The sequence below is a fragment of the Pogona vitticeps genome, chromosome 1 (assembly GCF_051106095.1).
Source record: "Pogona vitticeps strain Pit_001003342236 chromosome 1, PviZW2.1, whole genome shotgun sequence".
In the NCBI taxonomy this organism is placed as follows: Eukaryota; Metazoa; Chordata; class Lepidosauria; order Squamata; family Agamidae; genus Pogona; species Pogona vitticeps.
The window spans coordinates 43,915,591-43,937,665 of record NC_135783.1 but is presented as its reverse complement, the minus strand read 5'-3'; the positions used below and the strand labels follow the sequence as shown (position 1 = coordinate 43,937,665).

Genomic DNA, 22,075 nt, shown 5'->3' with positions numbered 1-22,075 from the left:
CAGTATGCTATCAAGGCTTCATTCTCTCAATCCCTACTTGGTTCTCCACCCATTTCTTTCTGCCTGTTCACATGCCAGCTGGCTAGACTAGAATAATGCAATCAGCCCAAATTAGGAAGCTGCTCTCCATACATCCATGCTAGTCTGTGTATCATAATCAAGCTGGCTTCTGGCTCAACATCGGTCACAGAGGCTATACTGTTTGTAGAGAGAATGCTAGTGGTAAGTTTTCCCAAGACACAGAATGCCTGCTGGTCAGACCTGATCTGGTTCTTAGCAACGTAGCAGGCTGCAGGTAACCAGTCTGGAGGGATCCCATGTTTGCATCTAGCTTCCTCCGCTCTTGTTTCATTACCAGCAAACCCCAAATGTATCTAATTATTTAAACAGCATGCCACTGAGAGAGTTACGGGCTTACAACATAGTTCTTCCATAGTGTGGAAGCAATGGTAGTTAATTGTCCCTGTTTCCCAAATTATTCATATGCTAGCTAAGCAATGCTGCAAACACATCCAATTTTGCACCAGTTGGCAAGAACAAAGGTACTGTACTTTTTGATTGGGAGCTTCTAGTCTTAGGAAAGTGGCTTATAAGCTTCAATAAGAGTGGACAGGTAAACTGTGCATTCACTGAAAGGCTAATGTGAACAAACCAAAAGGAAAACAGTCACTCAAAAATATATGGCCAGAATCCTATCGCAAAATACTGTGTGCCTAAGCAAAATTACATGTAGTTTTTGCTGTTATTTGTTGTGTTGCCAAGAGTGCAGCCAAGAACATAACATGAATAGGGTTGAATGTGCAACAGATAGCTAGAACAATTGTGCACACCAGTTGCACAATTTTGGCTTTATACTGTGCAAACCCAAACAGGATTCTGGCCTGTAAAAGAAGTAGCTGTTGTTCCTCTTTAGAAGTGCAAATACGTTTAGTGAATAAAAATATTTAGCTTTCTGTCAGTGTCTATAAACACCTCTGCATAATTCAAACTCAATGCTTGCCTGAGGGGCAATTGTAAATATAGCATCACGATAGAGTTTATTACGTACTGATTGGTCACCCACCAATGAGGATCATTGGCCTGTTCTTCATCTGGGAAATGCTGAACATGCCTGGAAATAAAATAATGAACAGACAAAAATTAGGGGTCTTCATTCTAGATACATAAGCATCTAGAAATCATGTTAGAAAAGTGTGCATCCCAAACATCTAGGGAGTGAACCTTGGTCAGAACAAAATATTAGAAAATACTGGTCTTCTTTTAAATCACATAATCATGGTTCAGCCTTCTTTCTGATTAATACGCCTGCTTTGATGCTAGAACACTTTAACACTCAGAAACTGCTGGACAGCTCAGTGGTTTAGGCATCTGGTTGCACAGCCTGAGGTTGGGACTTTGATTGTCCACTGTGCCTCCTTGACAGGGACTGGACCTGATGATCCTCAGGGTCCCTTCTGGCTCCGCAGTTCTAAGGTTTGTTTGTTTGTATTTCTATACCGTCCCCCTAGTGTACAGCACTCGGGGCGGCTTACAAATGTCATAAAATATCATTAAAATACAATAAAAACATCACAATCATAAAACATTTAAACAATAATTTAGTATGATCAAGATGGGGAACAATAGAACAAAAAGATAGAATTCAAGAATTGACAGGAGGGAAGGCCTGCCTGAAGAACCAAGTCTTTAAATGGCTCTTGAAAACACCCAGCGAGGGAGCCAGGCAGATCTCTTCCATAGTCGAGGGGCCACTGCCAAGAAGGCCCGGTTTCTTGTTCTTTCTTTCCGGGACTCTCTCAGCGTTAAGCCCCTCAACCGTCCCTCTTGGCTATGCCGAGTAATTTGGGTAGATCTGGGTGGGAGAATTTTTTCCTTTTGGATGGAACCATAGATTTTTCTAGGTCTTTTTACCTGCTGCCCCATGCAGGGAAAGGACTGGGAAGATGTAGGGAGTTAAGGAAGAAGAGAAGGGGGGCTTTAAGCCTTTTGCCTACCCTAAGAAAGCTTTTAGAGATTTTTATATGTTTCTTGAGCTATTGTAACTAAAAGAGAATTAGTTGCCTTAATTGTAATTTGTAACAAACCTTGAAAATGTGTATTTGCTATGCTTTTGCATCAAACTGACGTTATTCTGTAAATCTATATTTTTTCAATAAAAATATCAATTATAAAATCTGTTGGTCTCTTGAACAGTGAAGCTGTCTTAGCTATACCCTGAGGGGGAAGCAAAGCCACATTAAGCTACTGAGTCCTACATTACTGAGCCAGGTAGATCTTAGGACTACAAAGCTCATGTGTAACTTCCTGCTGAGCTTTCTTAAAGGTCAGCAAGTCTCTTTTTAGGGCAGACTTGTAAGAAGAAGTTTGTTGTACGCCCTGGTTGAGGTTACCAGGACTCACCCAGCTGCATAGGGGTGCTCAGATTTCCAATTATTCTCTGTCCGACCGACCATGTTCTCCCTCACAGGAAACTAGGTCGTAACAGAGGAGTTTTACGCAGAACAAACAATATTCAATAAACTTCTACTGGGCTCAAATGATAAAGTAATTAAGAAAATGTATGATTATTTCCTTGAAACTAAAATGCAAGATGAGATGGTAAAAGAATGTATGATTAGGTGGGCAAAAAATATAGGACATAATATTGATATTGATCAATGGTTGCCAATATGGAAAAATAACATAAAGCTCACAAAATCAGTAAATTTCAAGGAAGAACATATATAACACGTATTATAGGTAGCATATGACTCTGGAAAAATTGTCAACGATTTATACAGGGGGTCCAATGTTTGTTGGAAATGTGAAGCACAAGAGGGAAGCTTTTACCATATGTGGTGTACTTGTAGAGTAGTGAAACAGTATTGGATAGCAGTACATACTCTGTTACAAAAAAATAATGCTTTGTGATGTTCCACTAACCCCAGAACTGTTTTTACTGAGCATTATACCAGATATTACAGATAAGATAAAGAACTACCTAGTTATATATATAGTCACTGCAGCCAGAATTCTTAATGCTAAGAACTGGAAGAAATAGGAGATACCAAAACAATATGAACTTATTGAGACGATATGGAAAGTGACAGAAATGAATATTCTATCAGAAGTGTCGAAAGACTGTCAATACAAAAGGCAACTGAACAATGGGATTTATCATATAAATGACTTAAATCACCAGGTAGTGCTTGAATAACAGAATTAAACTAAGATGTAACTGTAAGTTGAAACCTGGATGGCAATCGGATTGCAGAAAGGCAAAAAGTGGACTTGATATCGCAACATGAACAAACAGATTGGATGACAGTACATTTTGTGTTCTCCTTCCCCCTCTTTCCCCCCATATCCTCCTCTACCTTTCGTACTCCTTACCTTTCCCCTAGTTTTTAAGAATAAAAAATAAAATAATACAGTGGTAACTCGCAAGACGACGACCCCGCTGAACGACGAATCCGCATTACAATGACTTTTGAGATTGCTATAGCGATTTGCAAAACAGTTATTCCAATGGGGGATTTTCGCTTGATGTCGATTAGGTCCGTGCTTCACGAACCGTTTGTTCACAAGATGACGATTTTTCCGGCTCCGCAAAATGGCTGCCCTGTCTTTTCCAGACCTATGCTGCGAGGGCAGCCATTTTTACAGCTGATTGGGGCTTCACAAAATGGCTTCCCTATGAGCGATCTTTGCTGGACGACGAGGTATTTTCCCCATTGGAACACATTAAATGGGTTTCAATGCATTCCAATGGGGAAACTGATTTCGCATGATGACGATTTCGCTAAACAGCTATTATCGTCGTCATGCGGGGCACCACTGTAATAATAATAAAAGAACAGGGCACTGCATGATACATACAAGATAACTTGAATTGCTTCAAAACAGAATACCTGCATGTTGTTTCTTTTTCCTGCCGACAGCTTTGCCAATTATTTGAACTAATTCTTCTTCTGTGGCTTTAGACCTTAAATGATCTCTCAAGGACACTTCTGAGTTTCCAAAAAGGCACACCTGAAGCAAACATTTAGAAAAACAGAGGAGAGAATTACTAACTTAGATGTTTCAGTCAAAGTAGTAGCAGATCATGGATGGGACGTATATGGCCCTCCAGACCTTACTGGATCCTGATTGCCACCACCACCTTAAAACTTGTTATGATGAAGAAGGCTGATGGAATTTGCAATCCAAATAATAATCTGACAAGCTGCTTGCTTCCAGCCATTCACTTCTGTTTACAAAAGCAGCCCCAAAGGACCTGCTACGGACCAAAACCCATTTCCTTTTAAAAATCCCTACTTCATCTTTAGGGATGGAAGGTTCTAAATTCCAAAACTGCAATGGTCCCCAAAAAGCACAATTAGGCACCAAAAACCTTTGGTGTGTGTGGAGAGAACATCTGAGGCAACACCATCTCTTCCATCCCACTCCGTTATCCTAAAACAAAGATGGACCAACTCTGAAGGTAAACATGTAGAGGTTTGATTGCTCATACTAGAATTTATTTGAAAAGATAGCACCTTCTTCCCCTTCATAAGCTGGGAGGCTTCAACTGCATTCATTCTGATGTGGCATCAGTGGACAATACAATATTTTCTTCCACCACTGGGCAGCTTACAACACAAAGGTCAATACTGAACTGAAACTGGTTTCAAATACACAGGAAACACGCAGTGATCATTCTATTTCAGAACCTGCCGTCCTTCCACGACTTCTTGCCACCACTTTCTTGACCTGTGCAACCCAAGCCTGATTTGACAAATCCCTAAGTACTCAGCTACATGTATATCTTCACAGGCTTCACATCAATTTACTTTCAAAGGCCAAATAAGGTGCATTATATATATATATATATAAAGACAAGGACAGGTGAAGGAAAGGCAACCTGTGTGGGATAGCAAAAATCAAGCAAAGAGCCAAAGTTTTTCCTTCAAGCAGCAGAAAAAGTGGAAAAAAGACATAGGATGCTATAATGTCATTTGATTTAAGGCTCAGGCTCCGATAGCATTCACCCTGTGATTTCTAGACCTGTTCAGGGTACACAGCCAACTCTGACTGCAGCTCATATAACCAAACGTTAGCAAACTCCAACCATTGGTGAATAATGCAATGCTACTACCTTCAAGTTCCCATCTGCTGTGATCCTCAGTCGATTGCAGGATCCACAGAAATGCTCAGACATTGAGGTGATGAAGCTGACTTTTCCCTGAAAATGGGGCACCTTATATGCCTGTCAAGACATAGAACAAGAAAGAAAAAGTAGTGTGAGACAGAAACACATTATCATCCATATGTGGCATTCTTCAACAGTCTTGGCCTCCCCCAATGAATGAAATGGGTTAGAAGAGGGGAAACAGATAATAGTCAAGACCATATGTGCAGCCTGTATCAAACAGGGAAAATGTTAAAATGAGATGAAAAAACACCCATTGTAAGCATATACAAAACACTGAAAATGAACAGTTCCTTTCGTATAGTTGCATTACTCTTTCACTATGCTTAATCAAAGATTGCCATCAGAATCACAATACTTCTTGCCTTCATGGTAATAGCTCCTTGCAGAAGTTGCCATGCAACTCTGCAGTATACACAAAATGTAAAGTCCCTTAACAATTTCTCTTGTGTGGGCAACCCAAGTATACGTATCTACCATAACAACTATAACTGCTTCGATTCCCACCCACCCACCCGAAAAAAGTAATTTCTGTACATTGGTTCAGTAGGCTAATAAATATGTCAGGGCTTGGGAGTTTGTAAAGTACGCTATTAACTACCTTTGCTGTGCTAGAAGCCTCTTCACATGGTAATTTTTCTAGTTCTGGCCATCGTTGCTTGATTGTATCCAGCATTTCTTTATAGCTCACCATTTTCTTGAAGTTCCACTTATTGCCTAGAATGAGAGGGAAACCAGTACTAGTGATCAATGAGTCTAACAGCAATGGTGCTGATGAGATTAATGTAGAAATTTAACAATCAACAATGGCATGTTTTTGTGATCTGATTAAATTATACTAGCAGAGCAACATCTGTCCCCTCTCCAAAATTGGCATTTGTATCAGAAATAGCATTGCAAGGAGCAAAGGATATTACGGAAAAATAACAGATTAAAACCACTGTGAGCCAGCAGGTAAAATACTAAGGAACGTACCTTATGAATGTTCCATCCTAATTACATAAGAATTGAGCTTATAGTACATCAGTCTGGTACTGAACGAGTTAAACATTGCTGGTCTGTTCCCAAAGCAGCCACAAAATGCTTATCCGGACCAGCTAATCTAATCTGGGATGAAGTGTTGAGCAGATGCATATGGAAGATCCCAGAATTTCAACATCTGACATTATCCCTTCTCCACAAAATGTGGGGGAAATAGATTTCCAGAATTCACTAGTCATGCTGGCTGGGAGACAAGGGAAGCCAAAGCCCCTCAGAAATAAATGTTCTTCTCAATGTTCTAATATTCATCCAGAAACTTTTGCATCTTAGAACTAAATGCTGTCGAAGTTGGGCAAGAACTTGTGTTTAAGAAGCATAGCATATTTTCCTTTAAAGAAGAAAAGATCTTCCCTGTATTCACAGACAAGAGCGAGTAGTTCATGGCCTGCATCTTTAATGATACAGAGATAGCCAGTATTTCTCCTTCACACATACTGACCGAGACATCATAACAGTAATATGGAGAATGGCTGGAAGAAAGTTGACGAGTCCTTGAGATTAAGATGATGCAATGAGGAAAGTGTTACCATGATAAGATATGCAAAGTAGGAGAGCTTTGGAAGGACAAAGGGGAAAAAAGCCACAGCAAAGGCTGTACAAGGAGATATTCTCAATCACGTGATGCGGAGGACAGGTCGACACTTCAGACGGGTGGGTTGTCCTTTGTAACCCTCACCTCTGAACAGACTGAAGACAAGGTAGAAAAGCTAATGAGATCTGTTCCCTATATCTTTGCTTTATCTTTATTTCTTTTCCTCCCAGTCTCTGGAGCTAAGAATCCAGGTAGCTTTGGATGGCTTTGATATTTGGCTAACAAACCCTTTTTGCACCAAATGTTAATCATTTGTCTGGTGAAGTTAGAATATTTTCTGGATTTGAGGTTTTTTTAAGATTGGATTTTGTCTGAAGACAGGAGTCAAAATCCACTTTAAAATCTCAAATATGAGTGAAAAAAACCTGAATAGTGGTTATTGTGGGTTTTTCGGGCTCTTTGGCCGTGTTCTGAAGGTTGCTCTTCCTAACGTTTCACCAGTCTCTGTGCCCGTCATCTTCAGAGCACAGAGTGCTGTCTTCTGAAGATGCCGGCCACAGAGACTGGCAAAACAGTAGGAAGAACAACCTTCAGAACACGGCCAAAGAGCCCATTAGATCCCAGCCGTGAAAGCCTTCGCAAATACAAAAATTGAATACTTTAACTGCCTTTCACATCTGTGTTTAAGGATCAAGAACTGATCTAATATGTGAAGTTTGGTTTTAGCATTGAATTAATCATTTTGGTATTAATGAATACAAAACAAACCTTTTTGATTTAGGAATTTTTGAATCATTTTGATTAATGAATTTCAATTCTATAATTTATTCTCTAAATTTAGCTAATTAACTGGAGAGTGGAGACATGCCTTGTGAAAATTAGCTTAGCTTTTTAAATTCACATAGTACACAGGAAGAAATCAAGTAGAAGCTATAATTACTTAGCTTACATAATATAACTAGAGTGCAGGAGAGTCAACTATAAGTAGTATTGGTTCATTTAGCTATGCCACTAGCTTTGTCACCCATTCACTTACCTCCTACTACGAGATAAATTATATATAATCTCACTGCTGCTAATGCAGACACAAAGAATATTCCAAATTATGCAGTCACAACCACCATACTATTAAATTCTGTAATGTTCTCAAATAAAATATTTAACACATTCTAGTTACCAACTCTGGATCTGTAATGAAGTTTTGTCTATTTATACTTCTGTTGGAATGGGTATTCATCAGGGTATTTCAAATCCAACTAGTGAATATTCTAAAATCAGTGCAAGGCACTTACAAACCAAACACGACCAGGCCAACAGAAAAACAACCTTTTATCTTCTATTTTTCAATATTTTCCACTCAAGGTTCCTAGTGAGCACAACCCTTATATGCAACATGTTTCTACTGCTGTGTCTACTAATAAAATATAATGCAGGTCTGCAGAATCTGTGACCCACCAGTTGTTCTCAGACTCCAGTTCTCACAGGATCTAGCCATCTTGGGAAATGGCAAAGAATGATGGGAGCTGTCAGCAACACCTTCAGGACCACAAAATTCTCAACCTCTGATATAAGCAGAAGAGTAACTAAGTTACTCATACAGAATTTATGTTCAGATGCCTGTGAATTGTGTAAGAGGAAAAATAAAGGGGCCCTGTCCATTTGATAGTTATTTATTAGATTTATATATTGCCCATCTAGAACTTGTCTACTCTGGGTGGTTTACATATAATATAAAAATAAACTAAGATAAAATCCAGATTAGTCAAAGATGGGAAAGGAAAAAAAGAAGAAAAAGAAGGAGATAAAAAGAAAACAAAAGGGGAGACAGGCAAGGTAAGGGCTGTAGGGAAGGCCTGCCTGATTAGCCATGTCTTCAAGTTATTCTTGAAGGCCCTCAGCGAGGGAGCCAAGTGGATCTCTACAGGTAAGTTGTTCCAGAGGCGAAGGGCCCGATTTCTAGTTTTTTCCCCACTGGGCCTCTCTTGGCATTAGGCCCCTCAGCTACCTGGCCTGACTGGAGCGGGTGATACGGGTAGAACTGGGCAAAAGAAGATGCTCGGCCAGGTATCGAGGTCCTAAACCGTTAAGGGCTTTATATGTAATGGTTAACACCTTGAAATCAATGCGGAAGCAGATAGGTAACCAGAGTAAGGCAGCCAAGGTGGTGGAAATATGGTGATATCCCTGTTAATAGCCTGGCTGCCATGTTCTAGACCATGTGAAGCTTCCCCATCAGTCTCAAAGGTAGCCCCACATAGAGAGTTTTACAGTAGTCTTTTCTTGAGACTACAAGTCCATGGACCAGCGTGGTGAGCGCCCCCGTGTCTAGATAGAGATGCAGCCGGGCGATCCGCCAAAGATATAAGTGGGCAGACCAAACCATGGACGCTACCTGGGTCTCCATGGTAAGCAATGAGTCAAGATGGACCCCCAGACTGTGAACCAAATTCTTCATGGTAAGCCACCTCTTCCAAAAGAGAAGGAGTTCCCCAAACCACTGACATTGAGGCCACTCACCTGCATGCATTGCTTGGCTCTGCCTACAAAAGGCAAATACCTCTCCATGTACCTCATGACAGAATGCAACCCCTGGACTGAACTCAGATTCTAATGAATCTGAGATATGCATGAGTGGGGATTCCCACTGCTGCATTTTCTCTTCAATGCAAATTGCAGGTGTGGGAGCTCTTCAGCCCTATGCCAAGGCCACTGTACATAATGAACAGTATGCACTTTCAATTTGCTTGTCTCAGCTGGGGAATGAGACAGCCCAGACCCAGAACTAAGGAAGAAAGAGCTTGTAAAACAAAAGAAAAACTATTTTGTAATCATAAGGTTAGTAGCAAAGTGAATAAAAATTATTTACAGAATAATTTCGGTTGAATTAAATTTGATATGCTTTACATTTTTGCTACTATAAATCTGTGACATCATTAAGAGATACATGGAGCACTTTCCAGGAACCAGTGATGGCAATGCCCCTGAGATTCACCAGTCCCTCTCCAAACAGGAATATCAAAAGTATCTCCCATATATGTGATCTCTGAAATCCCACTACCACTTTCTACTCACCGTCAAAGGGCATGTATTCTATGAAGCGTACATCCAGGGGGTGCTTCTCTGTAAGAGCTACAAAATCTACCAGCTCGTCCTCATTGAGGCCTCTCATAACTACGCAGTTTACCTAAGAGAGGAACAAAGGGAAGCTGGTTGAAGCCAATATGCGTACGGCAACATCACCAGCATGACAGGACAATTTGACATCTGGATAAAGGCTGCAGTATATCACTGAGATAGTCCTTTCCTAAATACTTTCCTTTAAAACAGTGATGGGGAATGTACAACCCTCCATATGCTGCTAGACTGCAATGTCTATCATGTCACTAACAATGCTGACTGAGTTTGATGGGACCTATAGCCCAACAAAATTTGGAGGACCACACATACCCCATCCCTGCTTTAAAGAGCAATAAAATACCTGGACACTGGTAATGTATTGCAGATTCATTTATCAAGACAGAGGCTCTGCACACATCTGTGATGGACAGTCCAAATGTCACGCCTGTCCATTACGTTAGAACCCTGATGCGGGAGCCAATGATAGGACAGGAGGGTGGAACCAAGAAAGAGGGGGAAAAAGGAAGACAGTTGAGATCAGTTAGGGTGGACAGTTAGGAAAAGTTAGGATGGGGAAGAGTTAGAGAGAAGAAGGATACATAGAGAGGGATAGATAGACGAGGAAGATAGGATTTAAAAGAGAACACTTGGAAAGTTAATGTATGAGAGAACTGAAAGAAGTAAAAGTTATAAGCATTAAATAAACAGTTACATATAAACTGTTTATTTCCATTTATAACTGAATATAAATGAACCAACATATGTGTAAATCAAAAGAAGTTTAATGAATTACAACTAGAATACCATCCATGATTTTCTTTGTGTGTTTCACCTGTTAATCTTTAAATAAACATCACCATTAGATTTGACATCAGTGATTCTGTGTTCATAATTGGTAATTGAGGAAGAAATCCTCTGGTGGCAGCGTAATTAGGGAGAAAAGGAACAGTCATGCCCAAAGACAAATCTGTCTGTTAGGGAAAACAAACAAACAGAAGAGCTTGGGGTGTGTGTGACATCTTTTTCAAGTCTCATGGCCAAGACAGCCGAGCTAGAAAGCACTGCTCTATACTCACATCTATTTTCTATTTTTGCTTCAGAAATGGTGACGAAGTTAAAGAAAAGAAAAGCTTTATAATATAAGAATTCTAGATCGACAATTATGTATTTAGCATCTTTGGTAAATAATCTGTGGCTCACAGTTTGCAACATGGAACACTCTCACCTTAACCGGGTCATATCCAAGTTCCAGGGCCTTGTGAATCCCTTCCATTACCTTGTGAAAACCTAAAATATAAACAGTGATCAAATGTAACACACAATGAATAAAAACTGAGCTTTAAAATGTAAGAAGGGTTTCTTTTTTAAAAAAGCTTGAACAGAACTTGATATATACATTAACTTTCTGCACGGCTTATGTCTGAGTAGATGTACAGTGGTGCCTCGCTTAACGACGATAATCCGTTCTAGGAAAATCGCTGTTAAGCGAAAACATCGTAAAGCGATGATTTTGTTTAACAGCAATTTAGCTGGAATGGATTAACATCGTCAAGCGAGGCACCACTGTATGTGGTTCAAAGAAATTACTTGAAATGCCACAACAAGTGCTTGATGTCACTTGTTACTTTTTTATCCTGTTCCTCTGAAAACCTCTGATGTCAACTGCAAGGTTTACTCTGGAAAACTGTGCTTGCAGACTAAACATGGCAACTGAGAGTATAGCATATGTTGATAAATACTCTAAAACAGCAAACACTCCAAAACAGATATGCAGATATGCATGGAAAGGCCTGGAAGGTCCAAAAGAAAAGACTGACGATAAAACTGAGAAAATAGCAATTAAAATGCAAGAATGGGCCTAGGTCAAACATACTGGGGCTCACAAATGTGCATACAACATTTGAATCAGATTGTTCTCTTAATAGTAATTTATGGAAGATTTGCATAGAGGTTGCATTCAGCTTGGATGGATCATACTCTGCAGTGGAGTAGAGTCACAAGACTGAAGCCACAAGTAGCATAAATTATGACCATAACTCGGTTCCCCTGTTCCCTCTGAGCTCAGCAGCAACCTTCATAGAAACTGGAAGAGAAATGGATCTGCCATTTATGGAAGTATCCCTGTTGTAACGCAAAGTATCTAGGGAAGGAATGTTCTCGATAGCTAATTAATAGTCATTACCTTTCAATGGATCTGCTGCTCTTTTACTGATATGGATTGACCCACCTGCCTGTATTTTTACACTCTGCTTCTGGGGAGAGGGCTAACTATAAGAACTGATATTATAAGCACCAGCACTTTCCAAATTTATCTCTGCAACACTGCTCGTATCTCTGCAGAAAATAAATCCAAGCCTTAATTGGCCTTCCAAGACAACACTCTTGCTCAGAGCAAAAAGAGTAAGAACTATAGTATATAAATAAGAACAGTATGATCCATAGCTCCCAGAATCTTCCAGCCAGCAGGACAGTAGCCATGGGAATTCATTTATTTAAACCTTTTCAAAGCCATCTGTGCTTGTGGCCATGACCACACCTTGTAACTGTGGGTGCGGTTTGTCTGTAATAGAAAAAGCTTAATAGAGAAAATATGGGGTCTTATCTACTTAATTCTAGCAGAACTGAATCTAACTGATCAGATCATGATGAATTGACCCCAAAGTTGGTCATATGTCCAGTGAAGCATTATACTGAACTTCCAGGATACTAAACTGGATTGATTGTATTACTGTGGAGCTACAGAAAATTACATTAGTTGTACCAGGTCTATATGTGAACACAATAGCTTCTTCAAAATGTGATGCCTTATCCAAATGTAGTCCCTCTGAAAAGGACTGGTCTCTCTGTCTGATTAGAGATTCCCATACAGAACACAATCCATATTTAGAAACAACTAAATATAACAAAGGAAATGTGCAAACATCTTGAACTGATTACAGTACAAGACTTTTTTATTGGCTGTTTTTGCCCCTCTCCAAACATGTATTTGATTTCAGATACTCTGGCACCATCTAGTGCCTACAGATGGGCATTTCCTCAAAATGAAGCCCAGCTTGCTTCCAAAAATACAGTTTCAACTTCCAAGACATGTACCGTTTTCTATTTTAAGCAATATTAATTGTTTTCATGCCACCTGTTATGCAGCCTAAAACTTTAAAATCATCATTTGATCTTTGCTACCAAAAGCAACATGCAAGAAAAAAAACTTTTATACCTGTATCAGTAAACTCTTATTAAAAATCCCCATTAAATTAGCACAGGAAAGTGTATGCACCATGTAGACTAGTGTGAAGCTGAATACTTCTACCCTGCTTCTGCAAGGCTGCTCCCCCACCCCCAGCAAAAGTGTGTGTGGTTAGGAGGCATTTTCAACAATCTCTATATATTTAAAAACAACAAAGAATTTTGCAGCACCTGAAAGTCTAACTTGTTTCATTTGGCACAATCCTTTTGGGACTATAGTCCACTTTGTCAGGCATATAAAGAACTGGGTTGTAAGCAACAAAAGCCGCCTCTGTGTATGTCAAAACACCACTTGTACAAGTGTGAGATCCCATGCTAGCAGGCCGGAGTTGCTTTATGTTCCACCAATATCCAATAGGATTCAGCAATTGTTCTGGCCAAAACAGAATTGGGAAGATTATCTTAAAAAATAATAGTAATTTTTTAAATCATTTTTTTTAAATTTGAATTGGATTATTTAGTGTTTTTTTTTAAAAAAAAATACAACACATTCTTCTCTTGATTCTCATCTGAAAATAACAGTTCAAATTAAACCTCATATAGGCATGCTAGTTAAACCATATGTCAGAATCCTACTTAAACCAGTGTAACTGCATGAATCAGAGTGACAAATTATTGCTTCTACTTGCATTCCTGGTCATTTGTCAAGTCATATGGCTGGAATGTGACAAGGAATATGAGCAGTATTTTGCTAATTAGCAGTGATTCACTGCTGTGGTTTATACAATTACACCTCTGCAGCCATAAATCTCCAATAGGATTCTGTGCTACTAATGCTTAGTATTCATCAGAAAATTTGAAATATTTGAAGGAATTTTGAGATATTTGAAATTCTGGAGAACTGGTGGGGAAAATAGATTGTACATAGTCTAAAAACTGCAGAACAGAAATGACAACTTCAGATCATATGGAGTCATTCAATGGTTCACTGATCTGCAGACATTTCAGGGTGTGTGTGTGTGTGTGAGGGGGAGATCTTTAAAAGCTCTTTTGGATTCCAGAATACCTTTGCAGATATTTCCCTCAATATTTTTAGGAACTGAAACATGAATACTTCCTGTGGTAGTAACAATCTATCTGCTTTTATTTCACTAGTGTCTGAAAATCATTCATATGAGAAAAACTAGATTTTGGAGGCTATAATGTATTTCTAAGAACAATAATTACATTTTCTGCAAAACTGCTCTTGGACATTGAAAATAATCCAAATGATCCAACCATATGGGCTTCCTTCGTTATTTAAAAGAGTTTAGAATATCTATCATTATTAAAACAGAATTTAAAATCAGGCCCTTGATTTTACATCAATTCAGTGATTTTTGTGATTATCACTACAGAGTTCCTCCCTTTCAATCTCTATGTGTCTCCTGTTCTGCTACTATTCTCTTCACAGTGGGAGTTCATTAATTCTGAGCTCCTTGTGAATCTTTCTTGCCCTTCTTTCCTCAGCCTACAGGCCCTCTTAAGCAGAAGTATCTCTGGCTCTCTTTGTCACACTAACTCCCATAGATTTCCCTTTTTAAAAGAAAAAAAAATTAAGTCGTTTTCAGGAAAGCTTTTCATAATGGTCAGTTTCCTACACCACACACACTGTGAATCTGATCTCCCACAGTTCATTCTTTACTAAAGCACCAGTCAGTGATTCGGAAATCAGGAATCATCAATATGGCTACAGGGGAGAAGGCAGCAACATCCCTTCCTTGTCACTTTGCTTGTGGAAGCAGTGACAAGACTGAAATGGAGAGGTTGTTGCTTCTGTCAAAGTTCTGAGCAAGAATTCTGGAAAATTTGGGTTGCTCATATGCAGAGTCTACATATGAGGAGCCTTCAGGCACAATGCTGACCATGTGAACAAAGTGCTACCTTTTCCTCTGTAACCATACTTATTATTCCAGACTACAGAACTGAGTAAAGCTTATGTCTTTGCAAACGTCTTTTCTTTGCCTTCACATTTGCCGGGTTGTGTTTTATAAATGGTAAGGCTTCACAGATCAGCATGCTTCACATGTTAAACAATTTATCAATAATTACACCATCACAAAAATACAGAGTGCTCCTAGGTTTAAGTCATCCTTATTCTTCTGTACATACTGTATAGAAATCTGTAATTAAAAAGAATTCTACTATTGAAAGATAAAGAAATAATAGGCTCAATTATGGATGATGCATACAGACTTCTAAATCAGCACTGGTCTCCATAGAATAATGAAAACTCTAAATACATAATTAAAAAAAATAAGCCACACGTCCAGCTGTACCTTTACGACGGACGATGAATTCAAATTTCGCTGGAACCAATGTGTCCAAGCTGATGTTAATGGCATTTAGGCCTGCCTCCTTCAGCCGGGGCAACAGTCTAGCTAAGTTGATGCCATTAGTAGTGACAGCAATGGTTTGCAACCCTTTTAGTTCGCGCATCTCAGCTGGGGAAAAACAATGGAGAGAAAAGGATATTAACAGAAATGTCTAAATCTTAAAGGGGATTAAGATTAACCAATAAAAACAGCGAATGAATCGGAAGACAAAAGCAGCAGCTGAGGGATGGGTGAAAATGGACATGTGTTTAAATTACATAAATTCAACATAACACATATGTAAAGCACTATGTAAGCCCTTCAGACAGCATGATCTTAAATGAGCCTCTAAGGTTCTAATGAGGCTTCCCCCAAAACACCACTATCTTCTTCAAACCTTTCCTTCCTCAAAATCTGGGACTCCCAACATTTGCTTCTCCAGGTGCTATAGATTTTAGTTCTCAGATGCCCCAGTCAATGGTAAGGAATTCTCATAACAAAAATACAAAATTTAGGACTAAAGATTGAAAACCATTCCCTCTTATTGACCAACCTTGGAAGAAAACCTAGGGTGCTCCTTATACCAAGTGGAAAGCCAGTGTGGTGTAGTGGACTAGGACCCCAGGAACATGGTTCAAACTGACACTTAGGCACTGTAATTCATTGGGGGGAAGGGAGCACCGTATTTACTAAGTCAAACTATTTGTGTACTTAGAAAATATCCATTATAACTGGGTCCTTTAGGATTTCAGGCAGGTGTTTTTCTCTGAACCTGTACCTGATCCTTTTAGCTGGAAATGCCATGAAAATGGGACTTTCTGCGTGCCCTGGTACTAAGCTGTAATCCCTGCCAATATCAAACACATTGCTTTCACACTTTTTACAGCTATACCTGTGTAGAAAAGAGCACAAACAAGGTCTTGTGTAAAACACGGCTTTATGTTTCACAAGCTGCCAATACAAAGGGTAAGCAGCCACTGAAAAAGGATAGTTTACTTAATCAAGCAGGCAGCTAGCTTTCAGTGACAACTCATTGTCATCAAGCTGTGCACCGAGATCACGTAGGTCATTTAGAAAATTATATATTAGAGCCCCAAAATTGCATGGCTGTTGCTCATCCCAAGTGACTTTTCTTAAGGTGAGTTCAGAGGCAATTTGCAAATGGTTTGTGGGTGGTGGTGGTTTCAAACTCCATGCCAGGCAGCAGTTGGGAATTTATCTCCCAACTCTTTAAACAAAGAACTGCCAAGCAGTCCAATAAAGGGATCACCTGCTCTTGCATCTGTATTTTTTTTTCGTGGGGGAGGGGGGAACGACACAACCTTTCCTGATTTTTTTTAACTTGTAGCTGTGGTTCTTCAACTAGTCATCTGTGAGTTCACACACACGGGTACTTCCGCATCAGTGCAAACACTCTCGGGGACATTCTAGAGCTTGACCCTTCCCCTTAGCCAATATGTTCATCCACCCAACAGTTGCTCCTCAGTTCCCTCTCTCCGCTGCCAGAAAAGACAACTGTGAATAGCATGACAGTCAGAGGGGAGGTTGGGTGAATCCATAGATGGCCACTTAAAGAACATCTTGGTTATATACTCCTTCCTAAACAGACATTATACCTATGAAAGAACGTGGGACACAATGTGAAATATAGCATATATAAAAGTTACTGAAGTGTAGTAATCTGTTAGAGTAGAAATGTTGTGCGAGAGCTAATTAGGTATAATAAGGTCCATCAAATGCTAACGTACTGTGCATGAAATATGCAAATGCAAAAAATTTGAAAGGTATCAGCAACGTCCCCTTTAATTTTAGCCCCACCCCTCATGTGTGCAACTCCACCCCATCACGCAGGGTTCCGTCGCAACCAGAACCAAAGGGGCTAGAAATACTTTATCAGCATTAGTTTAAGCATTACATTAACATCAGTATTATTAAGATATAACAGCAGAGAAAAGATAAAAAAACATGAAATCTTTAATCACCAGGGTCAGTACATTGTTTCACTTATATTATCACTGAGGACGTGTCACAAGCACACGTGCAACATTGTCTGAATTCTCAAATTATCATAGGCAGCCTGCTTCAACACGCCACGCTGCTGCATAATAAGCTTTGTATGCTAGCCGCGCAGTGGTCCCCAACCATGGGCCTCCAGATGTTCTTGGACTACAATTCCCAGAATCCTTCAGCAACACCTCTGCTGGCCTGGATTTCTGGGAGTTGAAGTCCAAGAACATCTGGAGGCCCAAGGTTGGGGACCACTCTGCTAGATGATGTAACCAACATGGCTATCATAAGCATATAAGAGGAGAATACCTATGATATCCACTACATCAGGACGGATGAGAGGCTCTCCCCCAGTCAGTCGTATCTTGTCCACACCCTCCTGTACAAAGAGCTTGGCAAGAGTGATGACCTCCTGTGTAGTCAGCAGTTCAGATTTGGGAGTTAGCTGAACCCCTTCCTCTGGCATACAGTACTGACCTGAAAGATGCAATAAATATGATTACAACATGACCTCAGTGATCCACATCTTTCTTCAGAATAGTTTGTTACAAAATAAATCTGAATACATAATTTGCTTACTAAAATAAGGTTATTTTATTGTATATAAAATTACCATAGAAATATTTTGTACAATGAAGTTTTATGTTATTTCCATTAATACAGTATCTTTCAAGAAGGGGGAAATGATTTTGAGTTACCACAAATTTGTTTCCTAGAGAGTATGTAAACAAAGGAAAACCAATGAATCACAGAAAGCAGTTCAACTTGCCTTCCTTCTCAATTTAATATCCCAATCCTTGACCCTACCGTTTATGAGTTACTATACTGATGTGCCTACTAATGAAAAATCATTTCCACACAAAAGCAAGTCATACAGAATAGCCATACACATTTAGGGGACCAGCTCTCTACTTTATAGTGTATCACACACAGATATATGTTCTATGATTGGAAAAACCCACAGGAAGGGCAGCACTGGAACAGCTTTGGCCTCACTGTTCACTCCAATTGTCCCTTCCATGTATCAACTACTGTAACTGGTCTCTGATCAAACTAAACCACTTTTGATGTGGCAGCCACATTGCTATAGCAATGTATCAATCAGGCCTCAGAAGAGTTACGCTATGTTTAAGGCATCCAGTAATGATACAGCACAAGAACACATCTTTGGGCTTTACTAACATGATCCTATTCAAAACTGACTTACATCTGAGGTTGCACTTCTCAGTCAGGGAGATCCTCAAGTAGTTATGCTGGCGACCAAAGCTATCCGTTAAGAAGGCAGAGAAAGGAGCAGCGTGTTCAGCCAGGAATCCTCTTCTTCTTGGGTTTGTAATCTCCTGCATTACAAAAACATTTTCAATCTTAAGTATAATGGGGTAGGATTTCATTTGGGTGAAAAACAGAAGTAAAATCAGGCAATTTTTAGCTTAGATTTTTCTAATGCTGAAGTTTGCCCCTGGCACTTTTCAGAATCAGGACACTCTATACAATACTAGCCTCTTGTGGGAGAGAGTTCCAGAATCTGGCAACAATGAGATCTCTGTGGGTAGGTGGTCAAAGGCCTACCCTGATTATCTTAACATGTGGGTAGGCTCAGAAAGGGAGATATGGTCCTTAAAATAGCTTGGACACAAGCCGTTTAGGGCTTTCTAGGTTGTATATTGTCCCCCGTCTTATTTAACTTATATGCAGAATACATCATGCGAAAGCCCGGACTGAAGGAATCCCAAACTGGAATTAAGATTGCCGGAAGAAATATCAACAACCTCAGATATGCAGATGATACCACTCTGATGGCAGAAAGTGAGGAGGAATTAAAGAACCTCGTAATGAGGGTGATAGAGGAGAGTGCAAAAAATGGTCTGAAGCTCAACATCAAAAAAACTAAGATCATGCCCACTGGTCCCATCACCTCCTGGCAAATAGAACGGGAAGAGATGGAGGCAGTGACAGATTTTACTTTCTTGGGCTCCATGATCACTGCAGATGGTGACAGCAGCAACGAAATTAAAAGACACCTGCTTCTTGGGAGGAAAGCAATGACAAACCTTGACAGCATCTTAAAAAGCAGACACATCACCTTGCCAACAAAAGTCGGAATAGTTAAAGCTATGGTTTTCCTGTAGTGATGTATGGAAGTGAGAGCTGGACCATAAAGAAGCAACCAACATGAAATTGACACAACTACGGGAGGCAGTGGTAGATAGAAGGGCCTGGTGTGCTCTAGTCTATGGTCACAAAGAGTTGGACACGATTAAGCAACTAAACAAGAACAGGTTAAAACCAGTACTTTGGATTTTTCCTACGAATGGATCAGCAGTCAGTGGAGCTGCTGTGACCAACCCCAGTTAGCAATCTGGCTGTGGCATTTTGGATCCGCTGAAGTTTCAAAATGCTTTCCAGAGGCAACCTCATGTATAGCATGTTACAGTAATCCAGCTGGGATGTAACGAAGACATGTGGCACACTGATTTAAACTGCGCAAAGGCATTTCTCACGGTCGCCAAAACCTGGGCATCCATGCCCAGAGATTAATCAGGATGTACCCCCAAGCTGCTCACCTGTGTTTTCAGAGGGAGTTTTATTTGCCTTCACCCAGTGTATTAAATGACACCAAACATTAACCTAGAGCCAAAACAACATCCTCAGATTTAGATGGAAAGGAGAGAAAGACTTGTGAGTCATCTGCATACTGGTGGCAGTGAACCACCAAAGTCCAGACAACTTCTTCCAGTGGTTCCATCTAGAGGCCGGTGACCAGGGTGTTGAACAGGATTCCCCCAGCACCACCTTCAGAGTTCTCTCCTCCAATGAAGCTTTCACCACTCCTCTTACCCATTCAACCAGTCCCTTTCTGGTAGCTTTTAGAAGCCAGGAAGGGCAAGGGTCCAACAGACATGCGATAGCTTTCATCTCTCCAAGGGTTCTGTCCATATCATCAGGTTGCTGAAACTGAAACTCTTCCATCAACAAAGGATAAACAGGGGCCATAGTTACACATTATGTGATGTCCAGGGCCAGTCCCAGTTAGCAATATAAGTTTCCAGACACTTACCAGAGGCTGGCCCGCATAGAATGTGTTACACTAATCCAGCCAGGATGTAACTAAGGCATGTGTAACCAAGGCCGGATTGGACCCCTCCAGGAATGGGCACAGCTGGCACACTAGATGAAAAATGCTGAGCAGGTTTCGCTGAGTCTTCTCATCAGTAGTTAGAAAAATTAATAAACTGTACTCAGTGTCCAAAAAACAGAGAGAGCTCTAGCTCAGCCTTGAATGTCTATCTCCTTACACAGAAATGTGAGCTAAACAATTTCACTTAGTGAAAATGACAAACATTTTCAACAATCATCCATACAAATATACTGACAGCATCTCTTAAGGTAAGGTAAAGGTTCCCCTTGACATTTAGTCCAGTCTTGTCTGGCTCTACGGGGCAGTGCTCATCCCCATTTCCAAGCCGTAGAGCCAGCATTTGTCCGAAGACAGCTTACGTGGTCACGGGGCCAGCGCAACTAGACACAGAACACCGCTACCTTCCCACCAAGGTGGTACCTATTTTTCTATTCACATTTGCATGCTTTCGAACTGCTAGGTTGGCAGGAGCTGGGACAAGCAAGGGGAGCTCACTCTGTCACATGGATTCGATCTGCAGCACAGAGACTTCTGCGGTTTAACCTCCAGCACCACCATGTCCCTCTGGGATGACAGCAACTCAATTGGCTTTAAAACTAAGAGATCTGTTTCAGTTTGAGCGCCTGTGGATTACAATTTATTTTCTCTGAGTTCTGTCCGAGGAAACACTAACACAGTGTTTCCGAATCCCATCCCAGAGAGATGGCCCAGAAAGATGCAGTGGTTGATGGCACTGAAAGCCACTGAGAGGTCCAGCAAAACCAAAAGGAACACACTCCCCCTGACCAGTTCGTGGTGTAGGTCCTCCCACCAACGCAACCAAAGCAGTCTCTGTCTCACAACCAGACCCTGGCACCAGATTAAAAAGTATCTAGATTGTCTGTGTCATGAAGGAACCCCTGGAGCTGAGAAGCCATGACCCACTCTATCCTCTTGCTCAAGAACAGAACATTAGAATGGCCAGTAATTATTCAATACCATGTTCTTACTTCTGACTCCTTTAAACATGCAGTGATCCTGTCCTGCTACAACAAGGCAGTCATCACTCCTTCTACCCATTTGGGCAGTCCCTTTATGGCAGCTTTTATGAGCCAGGAAGGGCAAGGGTCCAACTGACATGTGGCAAACTTCACCTCTAAAATGGTAAGAATATGCATTTCCAGTGGGATAGGGACAAGAGAGGATGGAAAATGAAATGGAATATCTTACTGAAAAAAGAACCAAATTACTATAAGACAACTCTATTAAAGGTGAAAAGACTTACAAAGCAGAATGTGTGTGCATGTGGGTCTGGTCTCTGGAATTTTGTTGTATGGGTAAACTATGTACAGTGGTGCCTCGCTTAACGATTGGCTCGTTTAGCGATTAATTCGCATAACGATGTGTTTTTTTTAGAAAATAATATGCACCGTATAACGATGTTTCCTATGGGCGATTTTCGCTTAGCGAAGTTTGGGACCATGCTTCGCATAACGAATGCGATTTTAGGTCCCCTGCTTCACTTAACGATGTTTTTTTTTCAATTAAAAAAG

General features: G+C 40.3%; 1 protein-coding gene across 2 annotated transcripts in view; it reads right to left on the bottom strand.

Annotated features, from left to right (window-relative positions):
* MOCS1 (molybdenum cofactor synthesis 1) overlaps positions 1 to 22,075 on the bottom strand; it is a 54,430-nt gene that overhangs the window by 10,580 nt on the left and 21,775 nt on the right. Inside the window, exons 2-10 of one of the 2 annotated variants that reach the window (XM_072991456.2) lie at positions 18,612 to 18,744; positions 17,714 to 17,881; positions 15,362 to 15,526; positions 11,086 to 11,147; positions 9,816 to 9,927; positions 5,772 to 5,887; positions 5,117 to 5,227; positions 3,891 to 4,011; positions 1,064 to 1,111 (exon numbers count right to left, since the gene is read on the bottom strand). In XM_072991456.2, the coding sequence (XP_072847557.2) occupies positions 1,064 to 1,111; positions 3,891 to 4,011; positions 5,117 to 5,227; positions 5,772 to 5,887; positions 9,816 to 9,927; positions 11,086 to 11,147; positions 15,362 to 15,526; positions 17,714 to 17,881; positions 18,612 to 18,744 (1,036 nt within the window). Of the gene's footprint in view, positions 1 to 1,048; positions 1,112 to 3,890; positions 4,012 to 5,116; positions 5,228 to 5,771; positions 5,888 to 9,815; positions 9,928 to 11,085; positions 11,148 to 15,361; positions 15,527 to 17,713; positions 17,882 to 18,611; positions 18,745 to 22,075 lie in introns of both variants that reach the window. The other variant, XM_072991460.2, reaches the window with a different exon arrangement.